This window comes from Propithecus coquereli, unplaced genomic scaffold (genome assembly GCF_000956105.1).
Source record: "Propithecus coquereli isolate 6110/MARCELLA unplaced genomic scaffold, Pcoq_1.0 Scaffold1, whole genome shotgun sequence".
Taxonomy (NCBI): domain Eukaryota; kingdom Metazoa; phylum Chordata; class Mammalia; order Primates; family Indriidae; genus Propithecus; species Propithecus coquereli.
This window is the reverse complement of record NW_012133857.1, coordinates 11,991,990-12,014,636: the sequence shown is the minus strand read 5'-3', so window position 1 is coordinate 12,014,636 and position 22,647 is coordinate 11,991,990. Positions and strand designations below refer to the sequence as shown.

At 53.4% G+C, this 22,647-nt stretch overlaps 3 protein-coding genes across 4 annotated transcripts in view; all 3 read right to left on the bottom strand.

Annotated features, from left to right (window-relative positions):
• WDR6 (WD repeat domain 6) overlaps nt 1-1,033 on the bottom strand; it is a 7,172-nt gene extending 6,139 nt beyond the window's left edge. The window contains exon 1 of the mRNA XM_012654261.1: nt 881-1,033. Within this exon, the coding sequence (XP_012509715.1) occupies nt 881-980 (100 nt within the window). The 5' untranslated portion in view covers nt 981-1,033. The remainder of the gene's footprint in view (nt 1-880) is intronic.
• A 229-nt stretch (nt 1,034-1,262) lies between these two features.
• On the bottom strand, nt 1,263-15,918 carry P4HTM (prolyl 4-hydroxylase, transmembrane (endoplasmic reticulum)). Its single transcript, XM_012653884.1, has 9 exons — nt 15,234-15,918; nt 14,931-15,012; nt 6,761-6,951; nt 5,812-5,908; nt 4,139-4,301; nt 3,359-3,544; nt 2,548-2,638; nt 2,228-2,351; nt 1,263-1,722 (listed from the first exon to the last, which is right to left on the bottom strand). Exons 1-9 carry the CDS (start codon nt 15,582-15,584, stop codon nt 1,502-1,504), a joined length of 1,506 nt encoding a protein of 501 aa, XP_012509338.1. The 5' UTR covers nt 15,585-15,918; the 3' UTR covers nt 1,263-1,501.
• A 4,258-nt stretch (nt 15,919-20,176) lies between these two features.
• Nucleotides 20,177-22,647, bottom strand: part of ARIH2 (ariadne RBR E3 ubiquitin protein ligase 2) — a 51,681-nt gene continuing 49,210 nt past the window's right edge. For both annotated transcript variants that reach the window (XM_012653698.1, XM_012653779.1), the window contains one exon: nt 20,177-22,494. In XM_012653698.1, coding sequence (XP_012509152.1) covers nt 22,423-22,494 — 72 coding nt within the window. In that variant the 3' untranslated portion in view covers nt 20,177-22,422. The remainder of the gene's footprint in view (nt 22,495-22,647) is intronic.

Sequence of the window (22,647 nt, the reverse complement as noted above, 5' to 3'; positions counted from 1 at the left end):
ACACACACACACACACACACACACACACACCACTTTCTTGGGACTGGGAGCAGTTCACTTAAGGCCTGACAGCCTGCCTCAAGACCCTTCTAAAACTCAGCAGCACCATCCTCAGTCACTAGGTCTACACCTGACTTCATGTTAGGTCTTACTGCTCCCTAGGATTCTGACACCTCAGGTCCTAAGCCTTTGCAGCCAGCCACTGGGGCCTGTGCTTCCTTTCTCGGAGGAACCTCCACACCCGATTCCCTGGACCCCAACCATCTCAGGAGGGGCCTCAGCCACCGCTTCCCTGGGCAACGGCCTACTCAGAATGGGCTCATCCGCAATTTTCCGCCACCCCACCCACCTCAGGGGATCTTCAAGCCCACCTTAGGAGGAGCCTCACCCTGCCCCCAGAAGCCACACTCTCGTCCTCTCCCGGCCCCGCCTTCCCCAAAGAAGCCACACCCGCGACCTCCCGGCCCCACCCCCGTGAAGGGGCCAAGTTCCCTATCTTCCCCGCTCTGCCAGGCCTCCTCCGGAGAGACCAACCCCCCGCCCATCTCATCGAAGGGGCCACACACTCCTCTCACTCCCCTGCCCCGCCCCCCCCACCGAACGACCGCGTTCCCCTGCACCTTCCCACGGCTCCGCCCACCCTTTCCACGCTGGCTGCAGTTTATGGAGGGCCGCGGCAGTCACATCAGCTTTTCATCTCGGGCCCTGCCCTCCTCGGGTTGGCCCTCGTCCCCGCCACCTTCTTGGCTCCCTTCCCACTTTCCATCCGGCCTCATCCAGCCGCCCATCCTCCTACTCCGGGCATCCCTTTGTTCCTGTGGCCCCGCCCCAGGCGGGCGCTCTTTCTTTGCCCGCTAGCGCGCCCCGAGCCAAGCCTCACCCGCCAACAGCCGGTCCCCCACGCACTCCAGGCCCGTGACCGGGAGGAGCATGAGCTCCGAGGTTGCCCGCGGCCAAACGTAGTCCTCCAGAGCGTCCATGACGATTCCCGAGGCGATGCGGCTACTGCAGCCAAGAAGGGAGTTCAGCTCTCGCGAGAACGAGCCTTCCCCGCGCGCCGCGCTGCCGAGCAACTGCGCCTTAGCTACAGGTAGCGGAGACCAGGGCCGCCCGCGGTGGATGTCCAATGACGACCCTTCGCCCCACGCAATCCCCCTCACGATTGGCCGGGCTTGCGGAGAGGCCTCCGCCCCTCCCCCTCGCGTGACGTTGGCAGCGCTGTCCTGGCCGCCTGCCAGCTCTGCCTGGCCGTGTCTCCCTCCCGCCGACCCAGAGCTTGTGGGCCAGGCGGCTCAAAGCCGTGTGGTTTTATTTAACGGGGCAGCATGGGGTCTGTACACAATAAATAACATCAATATCGGAACTGCACCGTATCGCGGCTGGAGGCGGGGGTGGGGCAAGACATTGGCCAGACCTTTAGTCTGCAGCAGGGCAGGACAGCCGGGTCCCCGACCTCGGGCGGCGGGCGACCCGCGGCTAGGGGCCGGGGCTAACCCTCCCCTCAGAGCTCCACGCGCGCATCGCGGTAGGCTCGGTCCAGAGCCCACTCGGGCTGTGAGTCGGCACCACCTTCGCGGGCCAGGCGCGCCATCTCCTGCTGGAACAGCGCTTGCCGCGCCCGGCTGGGGTCCACGTTAATCCAGTTGTTGGCGATCCATTTGGTGCCACGTGTGACCAGGCAGCCCCCGTGTAGGGAGTAGTCGTCCACGTCGCCCACCCAACCTAGGAGAGGAGGGTGGCTTGAGCAAAAGAGGAAAGGAGAGGTTGGGAGGAACCCTAGGCTGGGACTGGCCTGAGCTTGGCCTCTTACAGACAAAGGGCATAACAAGGTGGGCCCAGCTGTGCGTATCTTGAGTAGCAAACACGCAGACCTAAGGCTTCCTTGGGGGCTCAGCATCTCACCCCACTTGCCCTCTGAAACCAGCTTTCTTGCTGCTGGGCCTGTCCTCAGCCCTTCCCATCCTGTGTTGGGGACGGCCATGTGTCCTGAGCCCCAGAGAGCAGGAAGGCTGGGGCATCAGGAAATGATAGGGGTTGAGATAACCCAAGAGGTGGAAAAGGCTCCTGAGTGGCCTGCTGATGTCACTAAGGATGGTCTAGGAGGTACCAGGGGCAGAAAACCATTTGGAGGGCAGCCAGACACAGCCCTCCAGGGTGGCAGACAGAGGGACTGGGTAAGGGGGAAGCTGCCCTCAGGGAACCCCCTGGCCTGGCCATAGGCCCTCACCTTGCCCATCAGGTAGGTAGTTGTACCAGAAGACTGCTGTGCCCTGCCGGGGCTTAACACGTAGGTTTCCCTTGTCACAGTGCCTTCGAGTGTCACGGAGGTCAACGTCATCCTGAATCAGACTCTGTGGGCAGCAGGGTGGTGGAGTTTTCAGGCTGCCTCCACTGTTTGGCCAGGAGCCAAGGCCAGGTGGCAAAGGGAAACCAGCCAGATGTGCCCACTTGGGATCACTTGAGCCCTCATCCTACCTGGAGGGGTGTGTACTACACTTGCCCAAGGCCCTGCCAGCCCACAAGAGTAGTGGCCCAGTCGGCCCTTACCATTTCATCGTAGGTTCTGTTGTCTGCTACAGGGAAGACAGTCTCGCCCCCACCGGTGACGTTGTTCAAATAAAACAGCACTGTCATGTAGCTGTAAGGCAGGGGGGGCACTGAGCAGGTCCCCAGCTGTGGACACCCCCAGGGGCTTACCTGTGGGCAGAATAGGCTGCCCAGGTTCCCAGGAGCCAGAGGGACAGGCTGGAATGGACAACGACAGGGCAGGCCAGTGCCAAGATGTCCCTAGTCCCTCCTTCCCCCAAAACCAGTCTCTTAGTGTGTCACAGTGACTTTTTGGCCAAGATCAGAGGTGTACTTAGCTAAATTACATGGCCCTGACCAAGGGCCTAGCTGGGAAAGGTAAGCTAGCAGAAGCAGCAAGATCATGCAGAATGTCTTGGGGACTGGAAGAGGCTAGCCAGAACCACAAGAAGAGGAGAGAACTGGAACTGCCTTGGCAAGGGAGGGAGGCACAGCTTCAGCTTCTCTAGGTGGAGTCAAGATCAATACCTGGGGGAGGGGGCAGAAAGAGCTGGGGGCCCAATCTTGCCCCTTGCTGCAGAGCTCTGGGGGCAAGTTTTGGTATCTTTGGGTACCTCAGTGTGTGATGCGTTGAGTGGCCGTGATAGCCAGTAGCCACCCTTTTCCTACCATTTGGTAAACAACTTGGGGGGAGAGCAAGGGGCATTGTTGACCAGGATGGCCCAGTGCTCTGGCCCCTTGCCAAGTGGCAGCCCATAGGGAGGGCTGTGCCTGTGTCATGGGGGTGCCTGGTTTGGGAATTGCAGGCAGCCCCCAGGTAGGAGATACTTGCCGGCAGGAGGTCTCGAAGGGTACAGATTCATTGGCTACCAGTTTGGTATGGGAGCAGATGGTCTCCGGGTATACAGGCCCGCTATCCACATGGGCATGGTAGTGGCCTCCCTCGCTGTATCGTACAACCTGCAGCGGCTCACTGAGCTCCACGATCTCAGGCGACAGGCGAGTGAGGCGCAGCACCCTGGTGGGCAGTAGGCATTTGGCTGGGCAGGCCCATCCAAGATGGTAGCCTGAACGAGCTGGCCAAGGTGGGCCCTGGGCCTGCCACAAGCTCTACCCCTGCCCACGTCCCCTGGAAGCCCCTTAAGCCATCTCAGACTGGCCCTGTGAGAGCAGGAAGGGGTTACTCATCATGAGCCTTTCTCCCTAGGTTCCAGAGACAGAGACACCTGCTGTGTAGGAGAGATGAGATTTCCACTAAATTGGGGGGATGGGAGCATTGAGGCCCACCCACCAGGAGGGAAATTATTTACCTAAAACCCCTGCCTGCTCAGGGGTAGGGGTCCTGTGAGCAAAGATAAGGGGTCTTCTCTAATTAGCAGAAAACAAATGCTTGATCTCTTTCCAATCTCAGTTGTCTACTGTTTGCTCACAATGAGGGTAATTTGCCTCGTTAATTGCCTGTCTTTTTCAGTGGATCCCAGTCGTGGTCTAACAAGTGGAAGTTAATCCCAAATTGACTAATCAATTCTGTCCTCTGGCCCCAGCCAAGGACTTCTGTGGCAGTCCTATCCAGTCTTCTCCCCCATCCCTGAGGACAGCCTCAGGTGCTCACCTCTGGCGAATGGCACGCATGACATGGTGGGCACCTTCACCCTGGTAGAGCCAGGTGTGGTGACTGTTCCGCACCAGCTCACTGGACTCCGCCTTGTGGCTCCTCATGTACTTGTGGAAGTCCCGAAGGTCCATGTTGGAGAACTCCTGCAGACTCAGCACTCCTGCACAGGGCACCCACCATCAATGCCAGCCAAACCAGGTAGGGAGGCCACAGTGGCAGATTGCACTTCGCTACCTATCTTATAGGCAGCAGCCCCTTGGCCTCAGGCACTGAGGGGCCATGTACACTTGTTGCCCCCCTAGACTCTTGGGTCAAATGAACCTGGTTTCTGTCACATCAGGCCCTAAGGGAAGACCCAGAGAAATTCATTTTCCTAGGTTAAGCCCTGATTTGGCCCCAAAAAGGAAGAAGCCTAACTTCTATTAGAGTGGCCAGAGCAGGGTCTCCAAAGGTGGTCTGAGCCATATGGCCAAGGCTCTAGGCCAAGGACTAACCGTTGCCCACCAGCCTGGCTGTGTAGAGCGTGGTAGCCACCCTCTGACCTGCGGAGAGTGGGGGAGAGAGTAGCCAGTGCTGGGTCTTGTCCAGGGCCTTTCACACCCTAGAGTACAAGCAGGGCCAGTCCCTGGGGGTTCTCTAATGACCTCAGGTCCCATCCTGGGTGGAAACCACCTGGCCAGTCCTGCCTGCTGTGTTACCAGCCTACCTTAGCAAAAAAGCCAGGCAACTCCACCAAATGAGAACACTCTCCCCTGTTGCGGCCCAAACCACAAAGCAGGGGCTCCACCGTCTTGGCGTTCTGGAAGAGTAGCTGGTGTCTTTGTTTCCTGTTATTCTGGCTGACCCAAGGGAGATACCTTCCACCCTTTGGCCCAGATTACTCTGAGGGTGGGGGACATTCAAGGGCTATGAGCCTATCACTAGCTCTGTACAGGGGCAATAGCAGTATTGCCCTCTACCACAGGTCCCAGCCAGATTCTTCACTGTGGGTTCACCAGCCACAAGGCCATTCTTTCAAGTCCTGTTTGACTGCTGTATCTTCTTCAGTTGGTTCAGAATATGGGCATGAGGGTGATGACTGCACCCCAGAAAGCTCCTGAGTGTTATTACCAGAGGGGGAAGCACTTGCACGGCAGCTCCCCTCCCCACACCACCCTAGCAGTTAGCAAAGTTAGCAACACTACCACTTTGATGCTTCAGCATGACTCCAGGTGGCAAAAAGAAGGCAAGGGAGATCTCACTTAGACCAGGGTGGCTGTCTGATGGGGTGGACCCCATGTCTGGCTGAAGAGGTGGATGGAGCAGGGTGAATAGCCAAGCTTAAGCTGGCCTCACTGTCCCCTTGTTCCTGCTCTACCCACTCTGCCCTCTGCCAACTAGCAGCCTCCTTCCTGTGCCCCAGACTCTAGACTCTACCTGAGGAGGTCAAAAGGGTCTTCAAGTACTGCCCACTGCCTGAAGGGTCTTCAAGTACTGCCCACTGTCAACTGCCTGCCTACTTCCCAGGGGCGAGGGGCAAGGCTGGATCCTCATCTCCCCATCTCTGGCCTCTATTGAAGCAGAGCGAAAGGACTGCTGGCTGTGGGGGAGGGGCCCAAGCTTTTAAGATGAGCACCTGGGAGTGGGCAGGAGGCTCACAGGGACAGAACTGTGGAGAGGTGTGAGCTCACCATCACCATTGGGGTCAGCCTTGATGGCGGCATACATCTCCTGAATGTTCTCCGGAGTCATCCATCGTCCATTTCCCAGGCGAGTCTGGGCCAGGACCTAAAGCACAAGAGGGTCCCTCAGTGGGGTGACCCACATGATGAAGAGCCACCAGAGCACAGATGGCCCAGTTCTCGCTGTAGAGCTAAGGGTTCAGGTGATAGGGTATGGGTGACAGGACATAGGACAGAGCCCAAGGTCAGTGGACTGAAGTGAGGGTAGGCAGACAGGTGAGAGGCATCTTAGGAAGGGGCCAGGGAGAGGGTCGAGAGGCCTGAGGCCACTGGCATTCCGAGCCCTGCTAGGACTGTGGCCTTTGAGGGGAGCATCGTTGGCTGGTTGGAGGCAGAATGGATAGGCTTGTATTCCACTGGGATACCCCAGGTGAGGTGGGGAGGCCAAGGCCTGGGTAGGAATAGGGAACAGGAGCCAGGGGGAGGCCTGGCTAGGGCATGACCACCAGACCCCTCAGGAAGACCAGCCTCGATGGGGTGTTCTGTGTGGCAATGGACCCTGCACCCTACCAAACCTCTCAGAAGCCCAGGTATAAGGGGAATGTAGAGAGAGGCAAACTGCTGGCCTCCTAGAACTACTACCCTATCCATCATGAGTTCTGTGGGGCCCCCAGCCATGACAGCAAGGAATCCAGGCCAAAGATGATACACCACTTGAAAACTGTGGTGATAAATGCCATCACCCCCAGGTGTATTCTCCCGCCATCCTCTGGGGTTCTGAGGGCAGCAAGGGGCTCTTCAGAGAAGGAAAGGGGACCCCAGGACTGGACATGCCCAGGCAGGCCTGAGGTGGTATCTGATTCTTGGGACCAAGGCTGAGCTAGACAAGTGACCTGGCCACCAGAAAGGTAATTCTGGGCACTCCCACCCTGGGCCAATTCAAGCCCAGGATCCCAACCTCACGGAGCTGCAGGCGGCCATCACGGTTCTGGTCCAGCAGCCGGAAGAGGTCCAGCTGGCTGACCTGCATCGTGCTCATTGCCTCTTCGTACTCTTCGGTGGGCAGGATCTGGCTGCGCTGTAAGCCCTTCAGCTGTGCCAGCTGGATGATGAGCCGACACTCCTCCTCAGTCAGGAAGCCAGGGATTTCTGCCAGAGGAGGAAGTAAGTGAGGCCAAGGACTGAGCCTGTACCTTCCTCCCCACAGGGCTCCTGAGGTACTCTCTGTCCCTTGGTGGCCACCAGGTGTGGACACTTTACATACCCCTTTACATCTGCTCTGGACTCTGAGTTGTCGAAGCTGAATTATCCTGCAAATGTTGGCCAGCGTTTGAAATGTAGGGCCTCTCTCCTTGATGATGACAGCACATACTTTCCAGGGAGCCCTGGGAGGAAGCCAGAGCTAACCTGGATGTGGGCTCACCCACCTAGAGGTAGGACTGAAGGCCAGAGGATAGACCTGAAGGGCAGAGGGTTGACCCTCACTTTTTACTGGGGATAAAGTGGTTTTTTTTTTCTTTTGAGACAAAGTCTCACTGTGTTGCCCAGGCTAGAGTGCCGTGGAGTCAGCCTAGCTCACAGCAACCTCAAACTCCTGAGCTCAAGTGATCCTCCCGCCTCAGCCTCCCAGAGTGCTAGGATTACAGGCGTGAGCCACCATGCCTGGCCCCAGAGTGGTTTTTAATAGAAATCCCAGCAGATCAGGCGTCGGTAGCACAGACTCTGCCCAAAGCAGTGTCATAAGCACTTCATACACATCAACTCCTTAATCTTGCCAGGCATCCAGAAAGCCAGGCCCCATTAACTCGCCCTTCCTATCTATGAGGAACCTCAAACACAGACAGATGGGCAGCTTGCCCAGGACAGGGCTGCCCAGGCTGCTCTACTCCAGAATCCATGCTCACGACCAGATTCAGCCACCAGGAATAGGTGACCCAGATGTGATAACACTGAGGACAGGACAAAAGCCCCCATCCCTGGCCTGTATGACCTCTGAACCCATCAAGCCCAGAAAGGGTGTGAGCCAGCAACCAGGAGACATCCCTGCTGGACAATGGGTTACACCAAACTGCTAATCAACAGTCACGTCTTGATTGCATAACACATAAAATTTAAAAAGAAAGAAAAGCCAGAAAAAAAAGAAAAGAAAACACAGGCCTAGGTTTCTTCAGTTTATTAGGTGCCAGTAATCTGCTGGCCCAATGGAGATGCTGCCAGCCTCTACAGCCCTCCGCCCCGCTGTGCGCTAATCAAAAGCAAACAGTCTAGTAGTCAGCCTGTTGGGGCCTAACCAGGTGGATCCAGGCACCTGGGAGCTGTGCAAACATCTGCAGGACCTCCTTCTCTGTTGGCTCCTGGGGTGTGGGTAATAGTCCTATAAAGCCCTTGATCCTAGCTCATTAAGGCCAGGGCAGAGAAGGCAGGTGATGGAGCGAGGAGGGCTGTGGCTGCTGGTGGTGCTGGTGGTGCTGTGGGGTGATGGCGGGGCAGGGGCTCCCTAGGGTTCCACACGGTGCGTGCCCATTCCCCCAGCCATGGCCCTGTGCCATGACATTGGCTACACAGAGATGCGGCTGCCCAACTTGCTGGACCATGACACAGAGACTGAGGCCATCCAGCAGTCGGTCAGCTGGTTGCCCTTGCTCGCCCGGGAGTGCCACCCCGATGCTCGCCTCTTCCTCTGCTCCCTCTTTGCCCCTGTGTGCTTTGACAGGTAGGGCAGCGGTTCCCAGGTGCAGGGTGGGGGAGCCCTCCTTAGCCAGGTTCTGCTCTGGAGGTTTAGGTCTCACTAATCCTTGCTGAGCTCCTGTCAGTGCTGACTGGGACAGGGGCAGGGAGGGAAATGAAGGATCATTTTGTTAGAGTGTTTCTGGCAGAGAGAAGCAGGTGCCCATAGGCAGGGGACTGCAACAATGAGCATGTCGGGTCGGACCTGTAGTCAGGACCCACAAACCATCACAGGGTCTTGAATGTCAAGATGGGGCAAGTGGGCAAGCTGCTTCAGGCTGGGGGTGGGAGGAGCCTCTTTCCAGTGAGGTGTGGAAGCTCTGTCTGTCTAAGGGATCTTGGCAAAAGATGGAGCCAAGGCCCAACTGGTGGCCTTTTCTCCCAGAGAGTCCAGAGGTCATCAGGCTGATTCCCCTTTCCAGCCTAACCTATTCCGTGAACAACAGTTCCCTCCCAGAGCCTCTGGCTGACCATGCCAGTAGAATGTGGGACCAGGCCTCTGCACTTTGCCAACCTCAGCCCTGGCTACAGTGACCTGGAGGCCTTTCAGGACAAGAGGGAGGGACCTGCTTTCTCCCTTTAAGATGGAGAGTGAAGGCCAAGAGCACAAGGCCCCCCAACTCTCCTCTCCCAGACACTAAATGGCCGCGCGACTGGAGGAGGAGGCGTGTGGGAAGGATGGAAAGAAGTCTGGCTGAAGAGGTGGGGGAGATAAGACAGCCACTCTAGGAGGGAGGAGGCAGGGCTGAGGGCTGAGATGTGGGGCAAGCGGGAAAGCCAGGCTGCAGGGATGTTGCTAGGCGACCAGAGTATTGTTGCCTAGCAATGAGCTGATGTAAGTGCCCAGCCTGTAGCTGCGCCACCCCCAACCCTTCCTCTGCAGGGTCATCTACCCATGCCGCAGCCTGTGTGAGGCTGTGCAGGCCAGCTGCGAGCCCGTCATGGCCTGCTACGGCTACCCCCTGGCCAGCCATCCTGCACTGCGGACGCTTCCCTGCGGGCCATGGTCTCTGTGTTGCAGCCTTGGCCAATGGCTCCCGCCTGGATCACCCATGTGAGTCCCTGAAAATCTTGGCTGGTCTCCACCTTGCTCAGCCCCATGGGGCAGTGCCCCACCCCTTTCAAATCATTCCCCACGGGGATCAGATAAATGGCACTCTCGGGGGGAAAGAAAGGGGGCTGCCTACAGCAGGCATCTGTCTTAAAAGGGGTGAAAAAGAGGGAAAAGTAGGAGGGACTCTTTCTGATCATCCCCCTCCTCCCTGATGGGCTCCTCATTCCCACCCCTCCTCCCAGTGCCACATGCCAGCTGCAGGGACTGTGAGTTGCAGAACGCAGGCTCATCCAAGGAGATCCTGGATACACTCTGCACCAGCGACTTTGGTGAGCCCTGAGTGTGTAGCACCCTTTACTCACCCCTTATAAGTGCCTCCGTTCCAGCCCCTGACTTGGTGCTAAGGCAATGTAAGAGGGAATACTCAAATGCTAGGCCTGCTTAGAGCTAAAAAATTTCCTTTAAGAGCATGAGACATTGTTAAAACAACAACAAAAACAAATAAAAAATTCTGCTAAGGAGGGTGGCATCCCTAAGAGCCTGATTCCAAGAGCTGAGCATCAGACATGAGGGTTTAGTCCACCAGGGGGTGGGGGGGCACTGCTGGAGGCCCCCTCTCATCATCAGCCCCTCTGATCCCATTCAGCAGTGAAGGTCCGGCTCTCCCGGTGCAACAGTACCTCCTCTGGCCCCTGGGACTGTGACCTGGACTCGAGACCAGAAGTACTGAAGACAGGACCACTGCCCCCTGCAGAGTTGGCGCCCACCCTGCGACACTGGCTGCAGCTGGATGTCACATGTGTGTATAGCCTCCTGCGAGGAAAGCACACAGGGACCTATGTGTTGAGCGGGAAGATGCAGGGCCGCCGGCTGTTGGTAACCACAGCCTATGCCTGGAGCCGGGGCCACCAAAATCTACAACTGGCTGTGCGCAGGTGGCACCATCACCGGTGCCAAGAATAGGGGCTAACCCTGCCAGGGAAAGCCTGAGACTTTGTAGCCACACACTCTGCAGTGGCCACACAAATCATGTGTGTGCTCCCTCTTTCTTCTGCCCTCTGCCCCCGCCAAGGAGACTTGCAGACCAGAGTCCAGAGAGGCATAAGGCTCAAGCACGGTGGAAGCCCATCTTCTCGGGACACAGCTAGGGTCTGCTTCCTGAGCACATAGTTTAGTTCTCCACTCAGCCAAGAGGACAGGCAGGCTCCCTGGCAGCTGTGTGTGCTGGGCAAACAAAACGACCTTTCTGTCCTTCCCAGGCCTGGGATGACAGCCTGGCTCCTGCCCTGCTCCTGCCTACATGCCCCAGCACCCCAAGCTGCATCTCTGAGGACACACAGCCTTGGGCTGTGCTCACCTTGAGCAAGATGTTGCTTGTTTGTTAAACCCCAGACAGGCTCAATTATACCTGCCTGACCTTTACTGAGTCTGCAGCTTTGTCAAGCAGCAGGCCGAAGAAACAGCATCATGAAATAGCAGGGGTGTGTTTGTGGCAAGGGGTGGGGTGTTCCATGAAGAAAACTGCATTAAGTTGCTTAAAAATTTGAACTAATATGCACACTAAAATTCTTTCCCTACTTTTGGGCCTCCAGTGTTTGTCATGAGCACAGTGGTCTGATGTAGCTGCCTAACTATTTTCTTAAACTGAAAGAAGAATATATTTGTAAATCCTATGATAAAGCAGTCATGATTTTAGCATAAATTGTTTTGCGTACTGGTATCAATTACTCATTTACCTTAAATAGTTAAGAAAAATGGATTAAAACTCTTGCTGGCCTGCTGGAAGTGCCCCCTGCTGCCCTTGAAGAAGGTGCCAAGTCAGGAGGCAGGGGCTGAAGGACACACTGAGCAAACAGGCAGGTGCTGGCGTGGGCTGCAAGTGCCCAGTGAACCCCTCCAGGCGGCCAATAATTTTTAGCAGTAGACACAACTCTGACCACTGGATGCACAGCAAGAACAAATCAGGCCTCTCACATACGCAGATCACCTTTGTGGGCAGAGGCCCAAATGACACAAATAAATACAGAACATGGTGTCCAGCAGGGCTAAGCATTGAGATGAAAACCCAGTGGACTGATGCAACAGGGTGCCTGGGAACCTTGTAAGATGGCTTTGAGGACAAGAGATGGGTTTGAGTATGTCCGAGCTGAGGCTTCTGGAGCTGAAGTCACATCTAGGGGCAGAGCCAGGTCTAGTGAGGGAAAGGCACATACAAGGCCCCAAGGCAGCAGTGAGCTTGGTGTCTGAGCATCAGTAGGGAGGAGATGGGAGGTGGCAGGAGATGAAGTCTAAGAGGTGAGAGGGCTTTGAGACACCAAATGAGACTCAGAAGTGAAGTGGGAAATGCTGTAGATCTTTAAGGAAGGGGGTGATGAGATCTGACCTGCTGTTTAAAGACAGAATGAGGCCGGGCGCGGTGGCTCACGCCTGTAATCCTAGCACTCTGGGAGGCCGAGGCGGGCGGATCGTTCTGAGCTCAGGAGTTTGAGACCTGCCTGAGCAAGAGCGAGACCCCGTTTCTACCAAAAATAGAAAGAAATTAATTGGACAGCTAAAAATATATATAGAAAAAATTAGCCAGGCATGGTGGTGTGTGCCTATAGTCCCAGCTACTCGGGAGGCTGAGACAGTAGGATTGCTTGAGCCCAGGAGTTTGAGGTTGCTGTGAGCTAGGCTGACGCCACGGCACTCGCCCCAGGCAAGAGAGTGAGACTCTGTCTCAAAAAAAAAAAAAATAAAATAAAGACAGAATGAGCATGGGGTGAGGTAGGGTGGAAGAAGTGAGCCACATGTAAGAAAGCCCCCAGAGAGGGGGCAATGACTCACAAATGGGGCACTTTCCTTCTGAACTGAATAGGACAGAGTTCTCAGCTCTTCCCTAACATTCCAAATCCTTGGGAAATGCCTACCACAGTCATGCAGATATTTGCCAGGAGCTCAGGGTGGGGCCTTTTGTGACCCAGATCCCACTTGCCAAGTGTCTCTAGGTACAGGGAAGGAAAACAGGAAACATTTTTCAAAGAGAGAGACTGGAGGTTGCATGGGGTCTTCCCTGTGAAGTTCTGGGGTTCCCTTCCACAGCGATGGAGGCACCTTGGGGTAGAAACCCCAGTTCCCTTGCCTCAGCTCACATCTTGAGCACCCATCCCTGGAGCCCAGGCCATCTTGGGTCCCTGAGGCTGGCAGGTCACCGGTTTGGAGCCAAAAGCAGCACAGCACAGGGGGCAGAGTCTACAGTAGGCCCGCTCTCCTCAGGCCCTGCCTGCCTCTTTAGGATGACGTGAACAGCAGACCAACGGATGGATGGACAGGCAGGCACAGAAGTGACATACACACTGCTCCTTCTGGGGATGAGGCATCCTTCTTTGGATTCATCTAATGCCACACCACTCAGGAACTTCCCACTGTGGACACCCTCTCCCCTGTGGTTTCCCTCTCTCACAATGGGACTTGCAATCACTAATATCTTCTGTATTTGCCCCACCTTGTTTGGCCAAGTAGCAAGCCCCAGGGCTTTCAGGGGAAAACCTGGGCCATCTTCTACCAACAGACAGGAGAGCAATGTTAATGTTTCGGAGGAAGTGAGGACCACGAACAGGAAGGTCTTGCCACAGCTGCCCAAATCTCCTAATTATGACCTTTGATCTCTTCTGCTTCATGTAACTTACTCTTGGTGACTTAGGGTCTGGGTTTCTCATTCCCTGCTTTATAGGACAAGCTGTATGTTAGTGGGACTTTGGCCTCATGGCTCACTTAAGCTAACGTGCACTTGAATTAAATATATACAGGTCCCAGGAACGCTGAGAGAAAAGACAACCTCCTCAGATGTGTCTGTTCACAGTAGTGCAGTAATGAGGTGAGTGTTGTTCCCTTTCCCCCGATCCCCTCCCCTGACAGCCACCTGGCTTGGTCCTACATTTCCTGTGGGTCTTTGCTCAAGTATTTTTCTCAGGGAGGCCCGTCCTGGCTACCTTAGTAAGAACTTCAACCCCTGGTGAAATTCTGCCTTACTCAGTCTGCAATCATGTATCACCACCTGACACACCGTGTACACTTATTAATTTATTTGTTTATTGTCTGTTTCCTTCTCATTCAAATGTCAGCTTCAGGGTTTTGTTGTTTTCTATTTTGTTCAATGCTGTATTCCCAGCACCTAAAACAGTGCCTGGCACAGACTTCAACATTATTCCATAGTAATAGTAACAACCACCACCACCACCACCTTTTAGGGCCCCTCCCACATGACTGACAGCAGAACCTATTTCCCCACAAACAGCAAACATGTGACATCATTCTCACAGGTCTAGGCATAATGCTCAACTAAGGCCTGCTGCCTCAGGGGTAATGGCACCTGCTCAGATGCTGTTATTTGGTTCCAGCCCCCTTCTTAAAACTCCCTGCCCACTCCATCTCCTGGCAGCCAGGAATGGCCCCGGGTCTGCAAATATGTGTCGCTGAGGCCAGGTGCCAGTGCTGTACAAACTTATCCTGGGCAAGGTCCATGGGTGTGGGGGCCCCTACCTGCTGACACTGGTGGTCTTTGAAGGACTTAGGGGTCTTCACAATGGCTTTAGAGGCAGGCTGCCTGGGTTCTAATCCTAGCTTCGCCACTGAACTAGCTGTGCAAGCCTGGCCATGCCGCAGCAGCTCTCTGTGCCTCACTTCTTACTTGCTGGCTTGAGGGTGGGATCTACATACATCTCACAGAAGGGTTGTAAGAATTAAATGAAATAATCACACAAACTAGGGCTCAGAAAACATGTGGCTCCAAGTGGAGTCACCTTAGAAGGCTTTGCCCACTATGATTGAGCAAAAGCCTCTTTCCTCAAGAAGAATCCCAGAGTGCTGGCAGCAAAAGCTGGGCCTCTGACTGGTGCCCTGATGGGGCAGGTTTGGGGGCACCATTTTATCCCCATTTGGACAGCTTCTCACCAGATCACAAGGCCTACTTTGGGAGTGGAATTTCCACTGGGGCCCTGAGGTCAGCTGAAACCTGGTTATCAGCCTCCCACCCTCCCCTCATTCTAGAAGGTGATAGGATTGATGGTGGCACAGAATGTCAAAAGACAGTTTCAATGAAACGTTTAGATTCTAGCCTCAGGGTCGCACAGCCCTGTGATGGAAGAATCGGCTGCAGGGAGTAGGGACCAGAGAGAAGAGAGTGAAAAGGGCACCCTGTTCTCCTGTTATGGAGAGGAAGTGGGTACGTCACTTTGGTAATCCTCTGGATGGATAAAAGAAAAGGGCTACTTTGAAGCAGCCATTTTCAAAATAGAGGTCACGTGGTCGAAACGAGCCTCAAGGTGGCACGCAGCCCCTGGCCCTTCCCAGGAGTGCCCGGACTTACCGAACAGCAGCGGCTTGAGGCTGAGGGTTCGGATGAAGTGATCCCTGTCGGTGATCAGCTGGACCTTACGCTCATGCCCCACCTAAGGGAAAGGCGCACAGCGGGCAGCTGGGGCGCCAGACCGCGCTGCCCAAGAAGGGAAAAGTCATCCCAGGGCCAAAGCGCGACAGAAGGCGATTGAGTGGGTGCGCGCTGGATCGGCACGGAGTGGCACCAGGGGCAGCGTGGGGGACCTGGGCTGAGCGCCAGCTCAGCCAGGCGGGGCCCCGGAGCGCGGCGGGGAAGTGGGGGTGGTGTCCTCACCTTGATGCCCTCGAGCCGGGTGAGGGGGCTTAAGGTTGGCGTGGGCCCGGGGCCCTGGGCGCGGCGCTGGGGCCCGGGGTCGGTGCTTTCGTCGCCGTTGCTGTAGTGCACGAAGAGCAGCAGCGCCAGCACGTTGCCCAGGTACAGGTGCACGAACACCATCAGCACCAGGAAGTAGGCGCGCGAGCAGATGCCGCGGGGCTTGCACAGCGGCCGCACTGGTGCGTCCTCGCCGTCGCCCAGCCCGGCCGCTGCCCGCTCCTGGCGGTGCTCTGGTGGCGCCCACTGCGGACTCGAGGCCTCACCAGCCGCGGCGGTCTCAGGCCGCTGGCCTGTCGCCGCCGCCGCCATGGCGCCCGGGTCGCGCGCGCGCCCAGGGGAGGGGCCGCGGGGGTGCCTGCGCTGCGCAGTCGCCCGGACAACGGCCGCCGGGCCCGCGAGCGCCGCGGTCACCAAGAGACGGTGCCTGGGAGATGCTGCACCTGCCGGCAGCCGCCCTCGCCCATGCTGAGCCTTGGACCCCGGCCCACACTGGGGTTTCTCTTCCCGAACTGGTTATGGTCAGGCAGAGCCGGACACTCTCCAGGACAGAAGCCAAGCCCCCAAATGCAGACGCAGACAAGAGCAGCACCATTAAGGCAGACACAACTGTTAGTTTCACAGTTCCTAGGTTAAGAGGCCCTCTTCCCTCCTCCCGGAAAACTAAGGTCTGCATCTTCTCGCTCCCAGGAGTGGGGGTAGGGGAGTGGCAGCAGGAAAGAGGCAGCGCTAAGACATGACTCAATATTGCGGCGGTTCCCGGACACCGCAGAGGCCGATGACTGCCTACGTCAACATGTGGTAGGACCCACGACCTTCTTGTAGGCGTTCTCGGAGGTCTGTCCGGCGGTTGTCCGATCTCCCGGAAAGTCCTGCAGCAGTAAGGCCTTAGGAAGAAGCTGCCTGATGTGCGGGGTGGGGTGAGAGCGGTCAGGGGGCATCCTGGGAGAGTCCTGGCATCAGGAAGGTCAGCCTCCCAACAGTAACCCGCAGGAATGCAGCAGGTGATCACGTGAGTGGGAGCACTCCTTGCCTTAAAGCTGGCACATGTGAAGAGGGGGCAAGGGGATCCTCCACAATTGAGAGACCATTACCTCAGAGGAAAATGAAACTCAGATTATCAGCAAAAACAGGGGTGAGAAGACATACCAGTGGCCAAGTGCCAAGGCATTTTTGTGCTCTCTGCTCTTCTAGGGCTGGGTTATCCTCAGGCAGAGATGCATAGGCCCCAGGGCAGAAGTTGACCCGACTCCCCAGGTAGACCTTAAGACATAATATCCTTAAGGCAGGTCACATTTGTGATTTCTCCTTACCCTGTTAAGACCTCCCTTTTTCCCCTCCCACTCCCCCTTTAAAAACAGTCTGTATTTTCTGGTCTCAAGTCAGGGCAAGCGAGGGGCTCTAAAGGCAGGCCCAAAAGAGATAGATTCTACACACAATGGCAGGTTTCACCAATGCAGGCACCCTCAGGGACCACTTTGTCAATCTCCTTGGGATACTGCAGAGAAACACTGCTCCACAAAAGGAGAGGTTCTTGATGTTTCAGGAATGCAGAAGCAGCAGGTAGTAATGGGAGCTGTTGTGGCTTAGCCAAAGCTGGGATGCTAACTAGTCACCACCAGTGGCCCAGCATCTCCCTTCAGATGGAGCGGGAACCGACAGCTCTGGAGGCAACCAGGCAGGCCTATTACTCCTTCTGCAGAAGCAGAGGCAGTGAGGACCAGGCCCCTTTCTCCTAAAATTAATTCCAAAAGAAATATAAGTGCTGCAAAAGAAATGTTTCTAAGTCAAATAGATGGAGAAAAAAAAAATTTTTTTTTTTTTTTTGAGACAGAGTCTCACTGTGTTGCCCAGGCTAGAGTGCCGTGGTGTCAGCCTAGCTCACAGCAACCTCAAACTCCTGGGCTCGAGCGATCCTCCTGCCTCAGCCTCCTGAGTAGTTGGGACTATAGGTGAACACCACCATGCCCAGATATTTTTTCTTAATTTTTTTAGAGACAGGGTTTCACTATGTTTGTTGCCCAGGCTGGTCCCAGTGAGAATAGCTTTTATCAGAAAGTCCAAAAACAAAAGATGTCAGCATGGATGCGGAGAGACAGGAACACTCACACACTGCTGGTGGGACTGCAAACTAGTACAACCTCTATGGAAAGTAGTACGGAGACACCTCAAAGAACTAAAAGTAGAACTACCATTTGATCCAGCAATCCCACTACTGGGTATTTACCAAAGGAAAAATGGACATTCTATAAAAAAGACACCTGCACTCAAATGTTTATAGCAGCACAGTTCACAATTGCAAAGATGTGTAAACAACCCAAGTGCCCATCAATATACAAATGGATTAATCAAATGTGGTGTATGTCTATCATAGAGTATTACTTGGCCAAAAAAAAAAAAAATGGTGAACTAATACCTCTTGTATTAATGTGGATGGAACTAGAGACTATTCCTTTAAGTGAAGCATCACAAGAATGGAAAAACAAACACATGTACTCACCATTAAATTGGAACTAATCGATCAACACTTATCTGCACATATGGAAATAACATTCATTGGAAATCAAGCAGGTGGGAGGAGGGTTGAGGGGATGGGTAAATTCACACCAAACGAGTACAATGCACACTATCTGGGATGGGCACATTTATAACTTTGACTCAAACAGTACAAAATCAATTTACGTAACCAAAACGTTTGTACCCCTGTAATATTCTGAAATAAAAAATAAAATAAAAACAAAAAAATCTTGCATAAAAACCGAAACAAAAAACTAAAAAGAAACAAAATATCCATAATAGTGATACACTCATAACACCTAGCATGCAGCCATTTTAAAATGTGGCACGTGTTCATGTACCTGAAGTTCTCTAACATGTACCTTGCATGTGTATTATATGATCCTTATTGTGTGAATTTAAAAATAAAATATAGATACGTGGGAATATGCATAAATCATTTTTCTAGAAATAATCATAAGAACCTTTAAAGAAGGGGGGAAAAGGTAGTTTTCACTTCTTGTTTTATCCCTTTCTTTACCATCTGAATTTATTATTATTGTGTATCCTGTATTTGTTAATAGACCCTTTCTAGTTTTTTTCTTGGTACTATTAAAGACAAATGATATAGTAAAGAAAAGAAAACCCCTAGGCTCAAGCAATCCTCCCGCCTCAGACTCTTGAGTTGCTTGGATTACAGGCATGAGCCACTATGCCTGGCTCCTAAAGGGATAAAAATTTTATTACCAGTTTAGGACTGTTCAAATTTACTGCAGTTTGTCTCTAATCCACTTTAGTTAGGTCAGAAGCCTCACAATTTCTGAATATAGTAGTATAATAGAAATAAGTCAAAATTCTTATATATGATAAATACCAACACAATCACACTTTTACAAGGATCTCCTGGTTTTCTGGTACCAGTGAATGAATGTTGAGATCATTTCCTTCTTGCCTTTTAAAAATTTTGCCACCATATAAATATAAAATCCTCACATTCCTTCACCTATTTTCCTGAATTCCATTCTTCTACTTTTCTATGACCTGTATCCAGCTGTGTTACACCTACTGCTATGCACAGGGGCTTTCTCTCTGCTAGCTCACCAGACAATAGAAGGCGAGCATGCTTCAGGGGGCCTGCCTCAGCCCCATTTCTGCTCCAGCTACTGTTGGCTGTGGGAATTTCACAACCACATCAAAAAGCAGAATTTCTCTGCCTTTTAAAACCTCTGGCCCTTTCGACGCCATGGCAATCTCGCCTCCATTGCTGATTACACACTGCCAAATCTGGGCCTTGTGCTGAGCTGTTCTAATGTGTATTATAAAAATTGGACTTTCTAGTTTCTAACAGCAAACATGTTTTTTGTTGTTTTGCCATATGCCTATAGCCTTGGGCAAATCCTCATTTTAAATAGCTATGCAATGTGGACGATGACAGCACCTACCTCACAGGTCCGCTGTGATAACCAAGTGGGTATGTGCTCAGTCACAGTTAGTGTCTTGCAGGGACAGGAACTGGTCTGCCTTGATTTGATCAACGAAATCTCAGTGCCCCAGATTCCGGCATACAGGTGATGTTCAGATGTTTGTTTTGTGAACCCCTGGGGACTACATGGAAAACCCCTCCTCTGCACTTTGCTAGAATGTATTTACACTTGTCTCTTTCTAGGATCACCAAGGGTATGGTGCCAAGGCTATGGTATCCTGCTCACTGTCTGCAGGAGTGGCCCTATGCATGGTGGTCCTTCAGCCCCTGGCCTTGCTACCCCAGTAAAAACAATCACTAGTGACCAATTCCTTTTGTGTCCCCCATGGGCTGGAGGCTCCTAGAGGGTATAGCACACCACTGTATGCCAGGTGCCAAGCATCAGCCTTGGCACACCCCAGGTCCCAAAGAACTGTGGAATTCAGAATGGCAGTGTGTAAGGTCTCTTCTGCCCTGTGCATGCTGCTCACAGCTCTGGAGCTTTCACGTTACCCCCAAGCTACCTATCATAGAAGTTGCTGCCACTCCCGATACCACAAACATGGAACCCTCAATCAGAACCCAAAGCCCATTTCCTGTTCTTCACCTTAGGGATTAGATTCCAAACACTTCCAGCTTCTGTCCTGAGTTTTTCTTCATAACCCTGTGAAGCCATCACTGCCATACTCCACAGTCCTATGCTCCAATGTCTGCTTTGAGGGACTCGATATTCCTCTTCCCCCCACTGGGACCACTTACAGGTGTCCTCTCCCCACACAGCAAGAAAGGAAAAAAAGGCAGAACCAAATCTAGCCAGTGGGAGCTTCATGGCCCTCTGGAGGAAGGGGCTGACTGACAGGAAGGCTCTCATCTAGTGTTCAGTGACCAGACCCCTCTGGGGCTCAGCAGGCTACTTAGACCCTTTGAAGAAAGACTCTACGCACGCTTTTATAATCAGAAACTTACAGTTTATTTTGAATAAACCACTCAACTTTGAGCAGATGACATTGGCTCAATTAACTTTTTCTTTGAAGAAAAACAGAGATATGGTGAATTCATGAAAATACTGTGTCTTCTTTTCTCTTCTATCCTTTGTAGGGCAGAAAAATGCTGCCTGACCGTTTCCATCTTCCTGATAATGTTAACAACGGACGGCCACTGGGGGCATAAAAGGAAGCTCTCTACAGATTAAGAGCTACAGGCTATGGGCTGGGCACAGACACCCCTGCAGCTCCAGTGGGGAGGGCCACAGCTGGACACAAGTGCAGAACCTGGCAGCTATGCAATCCAAAAAATGCCCAGGGTGTGATTAGGATGCACAGCTGAAACTCAGGTCCTGTGCCACGACGCTGCCACAGAAAGGACTCGATGTGGAGATGAAGGCTCCAGATGCTGGGATGCTGTGTGTGCCCACACAGCATTCACAGCCCGCCCCTGCGTCCTGCAGCAGGTGCTCTCCTCATTCACTATTAGCTCCTGCTGTGCCATTCTGGGTGCATTTGCTACACTCCGAATTTGTTCCCCCAATCCGTCCCACAGTCTCTCCCTTGCTGGGGACAACAGGAAGAGACAAAACCCTAGGGGGAGAAAGGGAAAGGGAACCCAAAACCAGCCATTTACAGCATGACCTCAAGAGTCACATCTGTCCTCTGTCAAGAATGACTCAGTTTTACCGCTCACATGGTACCTGGGAAATTGCTGACTGGAGGTGAAATGTATGAAATATTAAAGAATTTCCACCACAATATTCACAGATCTCCCTATCAGCTCTCCCAGGAGATCAAGAAAGCCTGGGAGAGTACAGACAGCTCTGCCTGCCTCACAGTGGAGGCACTGAACAAAGCCACAGAAACCCCAGAGATCACAGATCTAACTTTTTGAAGGCCCACAGGACCAGGTTCAGGACAGGCAGGACACCAGGCAAACCACCTGCTCCCTTGCACTTGACTGTGCAAAAGCTGGTTCTTTCCTCTGGCCAGCCCCTCCTAGTACAGGATACAAGAGCTAGGACCACAAACCAAGGACTCTCCTGGTCTTAGACTCCCAGACCCTAGAGGTGGTCTCCTTTGACAGCCGGGACCAGGCAAGGGGGAACACACCCCAGCCACAGAGCAGCCATTGGACACATTACAGGTAACATGAAAACCTGGTCCCTGAGCCAGGGAGGCCATGCTGAACTCTGATCCTGGTGTTCACCAGAGGGGAGTGCAGCAAGACAGCCTCAGGTTCAGCTGCATGTAACCCTGGCCAGTTACACCACTTGAATACTGGCACAAAAGAAGGGATGAAGGTAAAGCAAATTTATTTGGGGGGACAATTCCCTTTGAAAGTAGATCTCTGTGTTTATGAGACAAAAGGAGATACTATGCCAAAGCTGCGTCCCATAGTCTGTAGGGTCACAGCCCACCTATGTATGCTGTAGGCTCTGGCCTCGGTAGCCAGACTCAGGTAAACCTCACTTTCAAGAATAAAGATGAGCCCACAGACACACAGCACCACCAGAGATGACAACACCCGGTGGCAAGAAGACCCTGTTCTGTACTGTCTTCTTACTGCCAAGGTATGGCAGGAGGCATGACGTGACTCCCTGTGCTCCATATGCCCACTGCACAGGCCAACTTCTTCACCATCTGCCACCCAGGCTCTTCCCTTGGGACTCCAGCTCTGGCCAAACACATGTGGATCTGGACAGCAGAGACCACTCTGGGACCCTCTTGAAGTACAGACATTTTGAGGCAGGGTGGGTGGGCAGCATATGTTACATTCTAAGTAAAATAGCTAGAGGGTAAAACACTCCAATGCCAATTTATTTTTAAAAAGGGCTCTGTGTTATCCTATGTTTTGCCTTTTTTTGTATAATTGTACAACCTCTGAAAATTACATAAGTTGTAATGATCTAATACTATTAATAGCCATTCAGAAAAAACTCTCCCTCCCTCCCAACAACCATCCAGGGGGAAATTAAAAGTCCTGAAAAGAGGTCAATTCAACATGGCCTCTACCCTGGTAGAAACAAAAAGTGAAAAGATGAGAAGAAAACAGAAATTGACTATGAGGTGTTGCCAGTGTCTCTCAGGAGTGGGGCCCTGGCTGTTGACTGGGGTTGTGAAAGGCAGAGCCTGCAGCATGCAGTATGGCAGCTGGGAGACCTTGCAGCCACATCTTCCTCACCCCAGCACATCCATGTCCCAACTAGGTGTCATGGAAATCCTTCAGTAGGGTTCTCCTCCGCTGCTCCGCTATGTGCATCTGGTTCTCCAAGTCCTGCACCAGGGAAGCAAGATGGGTGCTGGCATGGCTCAGTCCCAGGAGGACGGAAGAGCCAAAACCATACCTACTTTGTCAGGGGCTTCAAGGAGTCAAAAGCACTGCCCTGCCCACCCTTCTCAGCAGCAGCTTCCAGTCCACATGCCTACC

Bases quoted from the DNA above. Each gene is read 5' to 3' on its own strand.
- P4HTM (XM_012653884.1), bottom strand. From the start codon at position 15,584: ATGGCGGCGGCGGCGACAGGCCAGCGGCCTGAGACCGCCGCGGCTGGT. The intron at 15,013-15,233 runs GTGAGGACACCA...CCTTTCCCTTAG, and splicing joins CCCGGCTCGAGGGCATCAAG to GTGGGGCATGAGCGTAAGGT. The intron at 4,302-5,811 runs GTGAGCTCACAC...TGCCCTGTGCAG, and splicing joins GGCTGACCCCAATGGTGATG to GAGTGCTGAGTCTGCAGGAG.